General features: G+C 38.1%; 2 protein-coding genes across 2 annotated transcripts; one reads left to right on the forward strand and one right to left on the reverse strand.

Moving 5' to 3' along the window:
* Positions 1-682: 682 nt before the first annotated feature.
* On the reverse strand, positions 683-3488 carry LOC131329940 (rust resistance kinase Lr10-like). Its single transcript, XM_058363377.1, has 4 exons — positions 2933-3488; positions 2445-2709; positions 2037-2067; positions 683-1961 (listed from the first exon to the last, which is right to left on the reverse strand). The coding sequence occupies exons 1-4, from the start codon at positions 3403-3405 to the stop codon at positions 841-843; spliced, it is 1890 nt and encodes a 629-aa protein (XP_058219360.1). The 5' UTR covers positions 3406-3488; the 3' UTR covers positions 683-840.
* A 5844-nt stretch (positions 3489-9332) lies between these two features.
* Positions 9333-10572, forward strand: LOC131329969 (F-box protein At1g10780-like). Its single transcript, XM_058363420.1, has 2 exons — positions 9333-9955; positions 10052-10572. Exons 1-2 carry the CDS (start codon positions 9803-9805, stop codon positions 10286-10288), a joined length of 390 nt encoding a protein of 129 aa, XP_058219403.1. The 5' UTR covers positions 9333-9802; the 3' UTR covers positions 10289-10572.
* Positions 10573-12645: the final 2073 nt, after the last annotated feature.

Raw genomic sequence — 12645 nt, forward strand, 5'->3', positions numbered from 1 at the left:
GTTGCCAAATCCTTTCTGTTGGGTTGGAATCATTTTAGGCACACACAATTTTAGTTAATATGTATATGCAAAGATGTGGATAAATTAGCAAAATTGGATTTCGGATGTACTTTAAGTTTTACGCAAATATTTTAAAAGTAATTTCATCACACTTTAATTTATTGGTTGCAAATTGGTTGCAAATAGGGTGCCACGTGACACTTGGCGCGCACATTCAGGCCGTCCAGAAATTCAAGCGACTGTCCGGATTAAAAGGTACTGAATGGATTTTAAAATAAATGAAAAAATGTGTTCTAATCCGGACTATTAATTACATTTTTAAATGGCTCGAATGTGCATGTCAGGTACCACGTTAACCGTACTCTATTTGCACCAAAAAATTCTCTACTTTTAGACACAATCTGAAAAGTGAAAACCATCATTTCTCTTAAAAAATAAATAATAGCATTTTTATTTTTCAAATCCATTTTTGAATTGCAAAATTAAATTGTTTGTAATTTTTGTGAGTGCCGCTTGCATGACAGTCACATTGAGTTATTCAGCACATACCTTTTTTATGACGAAGTACTGTGTGTGAGCGTCTACAATGAAAAAGTGGAAGACCTATTGGTTGAGGTGCGCAATAACCAACAAAGCAAGACTATGCATACACCATTGAATTACTTGACTCTCATAGAAACTCCAAAAAAACATAATTTCGAGCTTATTCTATCGGTCATAAATAGTATGGGCATAAGGGTACAATAGATGAGTCCAGACTTCTACACGATACTCGCAAATAAAAGATAGCGCATTTGACTTCCCTAAAAACACTGTCCTATTATATATACAACACTTCTCTCAATCGGATTCAGAAATTATCTCTAAGATACTACTAAAATGCCTTCCGCCCATGTTTCCCCTTGTAATTGACTCATTGGTGGTAGAAAAGGGATTCGGGGGCATGCCCAAAGTATCTCCATCTCCCTCAAGCATTTGAACCACAACTTTCATTGAGGGTCGGTCTCCTGGGTACCACTGGATGCACCAAAGTCCTACAACTGTTAGCTTCTTAACAATCTTGGCATCTCCTCCTTCCTCAACTTCATTGTTATTTACTTCTTCGCAATTTAAACGATTATAAATCCATTCAGGAAAGTAAACTTCATCGCTATTTTCTTCTGCACGAACATCAATGTTCTTCTTCCTCCCTCCAACCATTTCAAGCAACAACATTCCAAAACTATAGACGTCTGACTTGTGTGACACATTGCCGAAGTTCCTAGAGAACACCTCCGGTGCAATATAACCCACAGTTCCCCTAGCAGCTGTCATGGATACAACGCTTTGTTCTTTCGAGCACAACTTGGCTAGCCCAAAATCAGAGATTTTTGGAATGAAATTTTTGTCTAACAAGATGTTATGAGGCTTAATATCGAAATGAAGGATTCTCTGATCACAACCTTGGTGAAGATATTCAATTCCTTTGGCTATGCCCAGAGCAATATCTTGAAGCTTCTGCCAACCAAGTGAAGCTCTTTTATGATCAGATGATATGAACTTCTCTAGAGAATCATTCGGCAAAAACTCGTAGACAAGAGCTTTTTTATACCCATCCGCACAATATCCGACCAAGCGAACCACATTGACATGGTGGATCGTACCTATCGTTCCCACTTCGTTGATGAAGTCATCACCATTACCAGTGAAGTTGTTGAGGATCTTGGCTGCAATAGGAACATCTTTGGAAAGCTCTCCCTTGTAAACTATTCCATAACCTCCTTGGCCGAGTTTGTACTTAAAATTATGAGTAATTTTCTTTATCTCAGCGTATGTGTACCTTGAAGGCTTGAGAGCTCTGTAATCCTCTAAAAATCTTTCAATCTTTACTTGATCCTCTTTCTTTGAATTGTTTGTTCCGTGGACAAAATATGTAGCTATGACTAGTACAACAAGGGCAAAAAGACTAATTGGGATCAAACCTGCAAGTTTAAACAACTAAATTACAAAGGCCATCTGGAGAAGAAAAAAAGGGAGACAAAAGAAAGACAATTCACCTGTTTCATGATGTGGTTTTTTCGTTTCACCTGTATAAGATCATATAGAAAGCACTAATCAATTATGATAAATGGGAATGAATAAAAATCCAAACATTTTATTCTATTTGTGGGGAGATTAATAATCACAGAGGTAGAACTGATGGAACAAAGCCTCTGAGGTTAATAATCACAGAGATGAATAACCACAGCAAATCTTATATATGTTCTATTTTTGGGGAGGTTGATACTAACTTAAGTTGTTTTAGAACTATAATAATAACTTTAAACAAGCTTCTAAAACCTAACTTGAAGAATTCTAGTCGGAGCTTTTTAATTAACTGATAAGCAAATTAATAAACTGAAAGCGCGAGGAAAAAATAAAGTAAACCCTTTATTTTCCGAAGGATGAGATGATGTTCCTCTAGGTGGCTTAGGGATGTCAAAGCATTCTGTTTCATCCATCTTGCTGTGATTGCTCCTACTACTCAATCTGCAATACGTGCCGTTTTCTTCACATTTCCTACAACTTGGTTCGGACCAGGCTGACCAGCCCCATAAGCCTTCAGAATCGTATAAGCCTTGATGCAGATAGAAACACGGAACTGATAGAGTATGCATCTTTGAACAATTCAACAGGGTTCTCGTGATTAAATAATCCGAGTTCATCAAGAAGAGATTGTGACCTGGACGGCTAAGCCATGGAAGTGGTGCATATTCGTTATAATTATATATAAATGAATCTGCTAAGGAGGAGGGACAACTGAATATAGGGTATTCACACAACGTATCATATGAATGATCATATGAACCTAGTGATGTTCATCCAACCTTTTGTTGGATTCCCTTCCCCTATTCCCCATTTTTAATAAATTTCATCTTTTGCCGATCAAAAAAAAAAATACTCATACGGATACCCTGAGTAGGAGCGACAATAGAATACTTCGTATTGACGGACAGTGTTGAGCCACAATTGGAAGGGACTGAAGGGAGAGGTGTTGAGTATTAAGCTTAGGTTTTGCTGATGCGGATCATAATTACTGGAGAACTCGTATCTTATGAGCTGACAATCGTACTTGATTTGTTTGACCACTACCTTGAAAGAAAATGGGTAGTCAAGCAGGGTTTCTTTGTTTTCGGTAGGAGAGCAGGTTAGAGCAAAGCCAGGCCCATAGCCACAGCGCTCTGGTTGATGACCCTTTAGCCAGAACGGGAACCGAATTTCTGGGCCCTTGGCTCCGCACCTCTTGGGCAGGCACTCATCATCCCGATTGTGATCGTCTGCTTGGGCTCCAACTCCTGCAAGCAACAAGAAGAAGAAGAAAAGGAAGAGGAAGATCATCAAATTGTTCTTCGTTGATAGTGATACACTGGTGTGGAGTTCTTCCATATCTTAATTTATCTTCTTTAACTCAACGGACCTCTAGTCTTTACGTAAAGGTGCTGCAAAAAATAAAGTAGAACTGCTTTGATTTTGATGCAAAGCTATGGTACACATTGATGTATCATATATAGGAATCCTATGAATTGTTTTGGTGCATGTTGCACATATTTTTTGATATATGGCACACAATTGTTTGGTTATCTCAAAACCAATTGGCAATGAGTGGAGAGGTCTCAAATGTTATCAAGTGATCACCCATTTCACTCCTAAGCAATGTGGGATTCATTTTCTTAACATCTCCCTCACGTGCAGCCGCGTTTGAGGTCTGTCACGTGTGGCCACTTTTTGGGTCCTATCATCGTGCGGCCACTTTTTGGGTCCTATCATCGTGCAGCTTTTTTGCTGGTTTGTGCCGTGTTTGAAGTCTGTCACGTGTAGCCACTTTTTGGGACCTATCATCGTGCAGCCTTTTTGCTGGTCTGTCATCGTGGGGTGTAGATTGTGAATTTTTATAAAATATGGGGTGGAACGGGCCCCGCTCTGATACCATGTAGAAATTTTATATCCATCTCAAAACCAATTGACAATGAGTGGAGAGGTTCCAAATGTTATTAAGTGATCATCCATTCCTCACCCAAACAATGTGGGATTCATTTCCTCAACAGAGGGGTGTAACTTGGAACTATATGGTACTCGTAGTTTTGGAGGATGGACACAAATTTTCTGTAAACGTCAATTTTTTTTTTTAATAGTTTTTGGTATGTATTAATTACATGTTTTTTTCGGTAAAGTTATGGCACCCCCAAAATAGGATACATTATTTTGATGAGTTATGTATTTTTTTGGTATTAGTCATGCATTTTCTTAGGAGTACTAGTCTCACATACATCGTAACAAAAATATCACCCCTTTTTTTCTCTCTATTTTTGTTTGGGAGTTTGTACGTACCATTGTCTTTTACTTTTGGGAAGCCATGTTAAATTGCAAAGATTTAATTATTTACACTAGCAGTGTAAACATTTGTTTCCTCAAATCAATTATATTGTACCACGTCGTCATATTCTATTGATAGGGACTACTGTTTTGACGACGTGTGATAATATAATTGATTTAGAGGAAACAAATGTTCACACACCACCAGTGCATATAATGTATTCTCTAAACTGCAATATTGATCATTAACACACACAAACTCACTATCTCTCTCTCTCTCTGTCTCTCTCCTATGTCTAGCAGACGGCTTCTCTCCGATGTCTACAAAACCCGTAGCCTTCTTCTTGTTGTTGCCCTGTTTTCTGGTAACTGCTGTGCTAAAACAAGTCCCAATTGTGTCCCATCTTGTGGAAATATCCCCATCAAACACCCATTTCGAGTGAAAGGAGACCCAAAGAAGTGCGGAAGCAAGAAATACGAACTGGAATGCAAGCACGATCGTGATCGTCTTGTACTTTACTTGTTTTCCGCTGCAAAATACTACGTCCGCTCAATCAACTACAACAACCGTACAATCCGACTAGTCGATGTTGGCTTACAACACGGAGATTGCTCCTCCCTCCCTCTTTATTATATATCGCATCTCAACTTCACTGGTTCTGACGCAAATCCATATTCTTTACTGATCAATTCGGACCAAATTTATATTCGTCATACTCCATTTGATCCAATCCCATGGAATATGGCTGTAGCACTATGGGTAGATTGCGAGAAGCCAGTGAAAAAACCTCCATTCTACACGGAAAGTAATACTAGTGCTTCTAGTTGTATTGAAAAAGCAACTTTTTCCTCTTCCTCTTCACTCTCCTCAGGGGAAAAGAGGCACTATTCTTACTTTCTGTTCGGGACTAACTTAAATGCTTCGGATGTGGCGGATCAGTGCGAAATAGATGAGATAGTTCATAGTTATGTCAACGTTGCGATGGCCAGCTGATAAAGGCGAAGCAAACCTCTCCTTCTCGGATTTCCTCAGTAAATTGGAGTATGGGTTTGAGCTTTCCCGGCTGCCCTTTCTCTGTGAAAAATGCCAAGGACGAGGCTATTGCGAAGTTGGGTCTTTTAATTCAACAACTGCCACTTGCTACAAATACTGCTACAGGGAAAGGACCATCAAAAAGAGGTCCTTTCGATATCCGCAAGATTTCCTATTCGATACCTTAATGAATTCTTTTACACCACAAAAGTTAAAGCAGTAGTTACTAATCTTCAAGAGCCTCTTTAAATGGTGAGAAAAGGGAGTCCATTCTCGCCTAATTTCACCATTCTTGATGAGAAAGGGAAAGAGCAAATCGAAAAAAATTTACTTTTGTACTTTATCTCAATTTCTCATCAAAATGTTTAATTCAAATGAATGATTTAGCTAGACATCAATCATTTCTTTTCGTTTCTTATAAAATCCCTCCATTCACTATATAGATTGCATTCTTGTGAACTTTTTTCCTTTTTTTATTTTGTGTGTTTTGTTCGCCTATGTCAAATTTGTTTACATTTGCCTAATATTTTTTTGGATTAATCATCCGTTATGACGAGAGTAATCTAAAAAATTAAAAAATTATGACAAAAAGCAAAATGTAGTTCCCCAAAGATGAAAAAAATATCAAATAACTGTCTTCTTTTTTTTTTATCTAAAGTGTCGTCTTATAAATATGAATTTTTTTTTTCAACATTGGTCCATATTTTATACTTTTTTAAATTCTCTTGTCAAAACAATGATTTATCCTGAAGATTACAATGAAAAGCTTAACAAAAAGTTAGGAAAAATAAATTTTACCGAAAATAGTTCTGGATAAAAAAAGTTCACAAGAATACAACCACAGAATGAAAAACGTTAGTTAAACACACCAAGCACAACTCCAGTCATAACCCATATATATATGAACATACATTCAACCATGTGTGTGTGTGAGCTAGCCTTGCACATAGTAATCTAGGGCTACATAGGATGGGAGCCTATATGCATGTAAGAGGATTATGGCTGGAGTTGCAATTAAAAATCTACTGCTGAAACGAAATCATCTGTGTTCAAATGTTTTTACCCCATTTCATTGTACTTTGTCTCATGCCTTAAGAGACTGTCTTCGAAACAACAAGGAATATTGGAGGTCGAACAATCCTTCATTTAGCCGATTCCAATATATATATGTATATATGCATACATATGTATATATACATATGTATATATCGGGGTAGTTCCAGGGACACTTAAAAAATCCTTAAAAAAACACTTCATAGTTCTCGATTGAATTTTGATGATCCGGGCCGCTCAATGTGATTAGAACGTGATTTTAAGGGTGCTCGCGAGAAATCAGCAAAAAAGAAGACCCGGAAGGGCTTCATCCTAACAGTTTTTTATTGAACTTTATTGAACGATCTAATAAAAAACTACTCAAATCAAGCCCTTCCAGGTTAGTTTTTTTGCCAATTTCTCGCAAGCACCTTTAAAATCACGTTCTGAATACATTGAGCGGCTCGGATCATCAAAATTTGGTTGGGAACTATGAGATTAAGATTTGAAGGTTTTTTTAAGGGTTTTTTTAAGTGTCTCCGGAATCGCCCCGTGTATGCGTATATATATATACACACATACATACACACACAGTCCCACTCTTATGAGGACCACCTCATTTTAATAAAATGCGGACCTCCCTTTCCCGATCGAATTTCGGTGATCCGAGCCGCTCAATGTGTTTTAAGGGAACCCGCGAGAAATCAACAAAAAAAATGATCGGGAAGGGCTTCATCTGAGCAGTTTTGGTTTATTTTTTATGGAACAATTCAAACAAAAACTGCTCGGATGAAGCCCTTCTCGATCATTTTTTTTTTTGCCGATTTCTTGCGGGTACCCTTAAAATCACGTTCTGAACACATTGAGCGACTCGGATCATCAAAACTCGATCGGAAAATGAAAGAAATGAAAAGGTTCGTATTTTAACTAAAATGCGGACTCCCTCATTTGAGACTGACTGTGTATGTGTGTGTGTGTGTATATATATAGAAAATCTAAGTAATTCAGAAAATGGAGAAGAAATTACTAAATCTTCAGAATATCATTCTCTTAGTGATAGTTCAAGTGACGATCACATTGAAATTGGATGTACATATAACTGTTGCAAAAAAATAAATGTACTTACCAAAGAATTACCAAAAGAAGAATTATTAATTGATCTAATCAGTAGGATAGAGGATTCTGAGTTCAAATTTTGACTGTGTTGAATAACAAGGTTTACTGATTTGTGAATTTGATTCAACACCTTTTAACTTAACTCTAGGATCAAGTAAATTTCTATCTTGCCTAGGCGTAACGATTGAACTATTTGACCTGCTTAGTTCTTTAATTCTAAGAGAAGGATTTATTCGTTGTTGATCAAAACTTATCATAACCGTACCGTTTAGGTATTGTTGAATATAGTCTAGATCAATAGTGTCATTTTGCATTTTTTGTGGGTAACTTTCATTTTCACGTCTTCTTCAAATTTTGACTGTGTAGATAACAAGGTTTACTAATTTGTGAACTTGATTCAACACCTTTTAGCTTAACTCTAGGATCAAGTAAATTTCTATCTTGCGTAGGCATAGCGATTGAACTAATATATATATATATATATATATATATATATATATATATATATTCAGTTCTTTTCAGGTCCAGTCGCCCGGATTTTGTTGTGGTCCGGATTTCTGTCTGAGCCGTTGGATTGGATGGATTACATCCAATGGCTGTGGAAATAAAAGGGAAATAAAAGGGGATTTCCACTCCAGCCCCATTCAGCACCATTTCGTCGTTCCGTTCTAGAGAAAGAGAGAGAAAGAGAACGGATGCGACTGTATACAAATAACCCACGCTGAATGATCAGAGCTACGATAAGCCCTAAGGTCTCTCACTCACTCACTCACTCTCGTTCTCTATTAGAAACCCTAACAGTATATCTTCAATTTTCGAAACCCTAAATGATGAATCGGGGCTGATTTTTGTGATTTGTTTGTGTGGTGATTTCTTTCGACCTTGGGATGGCTGATTTCTACTGATTGAATGATTTTCGAAACCCTAACAGTATGATATCCGATTTGGGGCATTTATGGTCCGGATTTGTGTCTGAGCCTTTGGATTTTCTTATGATCAGTTGCTATTTGGATTGGTTTTCGTGTGTGACTTATGTTGATTTTGGCCAGAGAATTTTGAAGTGGGGTTTGGTTGGTGTTATCAGTGTATCATTTAGAACTGTGATCTGTATATCAGTTCTTTTCAGGTCCAGTCGCCCGGATTTTGTTGTGGTCCGGATTTTTTATGAGTTTGCCCCTATTTTCAGATTTGTTTGCCCCTATTTGTTGGCTATGATGATAAATTAACATGGAAGGTATACTTAGGCCTGGAAACATTAGATGGTCAATTGGCAACTAATGTTGCCGCCTTTGTGCCTAAAAAATGTGGTATCGTGAACATTTCATTTATTTGAGCCACTTTATTTGGCTATGATGAGAATTTTCTGAGCCATTGGGAGAGTTTGCCCCTATTTTCAGATTTGTTTGCCCCTATTTGTTAGCTATGATGATAGATTAACATGGAATGTGTACTTAGGCATGGAAACATTAGATGGTCAATTGGCAACTAATGTTGCCGCCTTTGTGCCTAAAATATGTGGTGTCGTGAACATTTCATCTATTTGGCTATGATGAAAATTTTCTGAGCCAAAACCACCTATCTAAATTGAAAAAATATGAGTTACTTGTAGTTGTAGCTGTGTTGGACATTAGGGCTGATCGTAGCTCTGATCGTTCGTTGTCTTTGTTCTCAGCCTGAGATTGGGTCGTTCGTATACAGTCGCCTCCGTTTCTCTTTCTCCCTCACTCTCTGGCAGTGGAACGAAACGCAGAAATGGGGCTGGAGGGGTGGGAAATCCCTTTTATTTCCACAGCCGTTGGATCTCCTTCCAAAGACACAAATCCGGACCATAAGAAAATCCCGGCGACTGGACCTGAAAAGAACTGTATATATAATGTGTAATAAGGCTTGGAAACATTAGATGGTCAGCTTGGCAACTAATGTTGCCGCCTTAGTGCCTTAAAAAAGTGGTGTCTTGAACATTTGATTTATTTGAGCCACTTTATTTGGCTATGATGAAAATTTTATGAGCCAAACACTTACGTCCCTCAATTTTTTATATTACTTCTAGCTTTTATCTGTATTGGACATTTGTGTGAGTGTGTATAGATATTGTGTGAGTGTCTGTAGTAATCGTTAAAAAATAGTCATGTCTAGTTCAAGCAACAGGAGTACCATTCATGAACCCAGGCCACTATAAGTGTTCAAAGGATAAACAAAAATGCGCGTACTGGGAGTGGTGCTATCAAATTGGGTATCATGAACCCAGGCCACAGGTTGCACCAGAGGAAGGTGGTGAAGCATCTCTAAATGAAGGTGGAATTCACTGGGGATTTTGATGCCCTTCTGCCATTTCCAGAGATTGATTTTGTAGACTTCTTTAACACCCATCCCAAGCTGCGAAAATTAGATATGCATGGTGCCATGTTTGCTGCTCTTTGCCAGAAAAACAGCTTGAAAAATGTAATCATCTAAATCCATTACATTGTTTCCTTTTAGGCAGAAGAATGGTTGCCCAGAATTATTGTCTAAACCAAAGATACTATTTTCCTTTTGCAGGTGGATTTGAGATTTTTGATTCCATGCCTTGAGGAGACAGTTATCACAATGAGATCGTCGTTAAATGCTGAGCAGAAGATGAATACCCTTGAATTGATGGTGAAGTATGGCAAGAATTTGAAGAAGATGACTGTAAGGATACTTGATATGAAGAGCAGCCATAGCAGTGCAGATGATTTCTTCCAGGAGATTTGCAAGTTTAGATGCTTGAACCGCAAGATTGTTTCGATAGAATAAAGGCTCAGGGGAGAGAGCACTTTCCCCTTAATCTAATTTCATCCAATTCATTCTTGTTTCTTGTATTCCAGTGAGTCAGTGACTGCCTAAAATTCTGATGTTCTTGATTAACTGTTGGACCATTCTTCGACAATTAACCTCATGAATATTTTTGCTCTTTTTGCCCCTCATTTGGGTTAAGTTGTTGTTGTTTTTGGGAAGTGATAATAATATGATTTTGAGCTGACGATGGGTTGTGAAACTTGGTCCCATGATTCAGTCCCACACATTGAGTTCTGATTTTAACTACCTCGAGAATGATTTTGTGGGTGGACTATACACTTGATGTGATTTGTTGAAAAAAATAGGCTGACCTTGTGGTTAGTGTAAGTGTTGAACTCTCCGAGAGTTTTTCAAGAACAGAAACGATGTGGGTACAGATTTGGGAGTTCGATAAAATTGGTGAAAGTGCCACAAACATGAGCAAGGGATACACATGCTGTAAACTAGTTAATTCCATAACTGGTCATAGTCTGGAAATACTTTCCTTGTGCTGAACTTGAAGGCATGACCGTGACTTCGGTAAATACCAATCATACCTCATGAACTTAACAAACTGGGATTTGTGAAATGGATCTGTTTCTTCTAGTTAATTCTATTTGAAGTCATATTGACAATCTGTAAGTACTAAATTCGAAGGGCACGAGTAGTAGATTCAGAAAATAAATATAGATTACGTTAACCTTCAAATAACTCATCCCCATCTAACTCCATATAACATTAATGTCGTCCCCTGTTTTCAAGATTGTAAATAGCACAGTTTCTACTCCACTAACATTCGAGAATACAAAAAAATCCACCACTACAAAGAGGTCTACAAGGGCAGTGAACATCCCATTACAAAACCAACATCTCCAAGCGGTCTACAAGGGCAGTCAACCTCGCCTTGCCATTTCCTCCATCTCTATCTCATCACGTCGCCGTCTTGTCAATCTCGCGTTTTCCACTCTTGAAACACAACTAACTCATAATATGAACAAAGCTACAAAAATAAAGACCACAAGTATATGCACAGAGTCATCAAATTTGTATTTATTTCGTCAATATGGTTTACAACATTAACTACCAGAAGAAATGAAGGCAAAATGCTACTCTCTGTCTTCTTCTAATATAGAACTGCATCATCTATTAGTAAACCACAACAGAACAAAAGTTATTTTTTTCCAATTACAGCCACATCCTCTATTACAGGCACATATATACCTAAGCTTTTTTTTTCCAATTCTTTAGTACTTCAATAGTTAAGTAATAGAACAAAAAGTCCTAATTTTACCCTAACAGAACAAAAAGCCCTAATTTCAGCTGTGGATGTGGTTTCTTTTACCCTAATCGAGCAAAAGCAAACCCCCCCTAATTTTGAGTTTTTCAAAAAACAGCCCTAATCGACATGGAAAAAGCCCTAATCGACATGGGGAGAGAGAGAGAGAGAGAGAGAATGAGCCAGAGAGAGAGAGAGTCATATTTTTGGTTCGAAACAGAAAAAATCGAAATCTGTAGAGATAATCTGAGTTCAGATCGACAGAGAAATAGCGAGAGATAGAGAGTGAGAGAGATACCTTGGTGTGTTCGTCGTCGTCGTCGTCGTCGTGCGTCGGGCTCAATCGTCGCCTGGTTCGTCGTTCTGGTTCCTCGTTCAGATCACAACTATATATATACGAAAGAAATCACCACACAAACAAATCACAAAAATCAGCCCCGATTCTTCATTTAGGGTTTCGAAAATCGAAGATATACTGTTAGGGTTTCCAATAGAGAGAGAGAGAGAGAGAGAGAGAGAGTGAGTGAGTGAGTGAGTGAGTGAGAGACCTTAGGGCTTATCGTAGCTCCGATCATAGCTCTGATCATTCATCGTCGGCCATACCGAGATCGATCGAAACCACAAAAAAATCACAAAAATCAGTTCGAAAATCACATGAGAGAGAGAGAGAGAGACCTTAACGCTGATGTTCGTCGTCTTCGATCTCAGCGTGGGTTAATCCCATACAGTCGCATCCGTTCTCTTTCTCTCTCTTTCTCTAGAACGGAACGACGAAATGGGGCTGAATGGGGCTGGAGTGGAAATCCCCTTTTATTTCCCTTTTATTTCCCTTTTATTTCCACAGCCATTGGATGTAATCCATCCAATCCAATGGCTCAGACAAAAATCCGGACCACAACAAAATCCGGGCGACTAGACCTGAAAAGAACTGTATATATATATAAACGTTCCCGTAAGAACCACCTCATTTTAAAAAAAATGCGGACCTTCCTTTCCCAATTGAATTTCGATGATCCGAGCCGCTCAATGTGTTCAGAACGTGATTTTAAAGAAACTCACG

Source organism: Rhododendron vialii, chromosome 6a (genome assembly GCF_030253575.1).
Source record: "Rhododendron vialii isolate Sample 1 chromosome 6a, ASM3025357v1".
NCBI classification, from domain to species: Eukaryota; Viridiplantae; Streptophyta; class Magnoliopsida; order Ericales; family Ericaceae; genus Rhododendron; species Rhododendron vialii.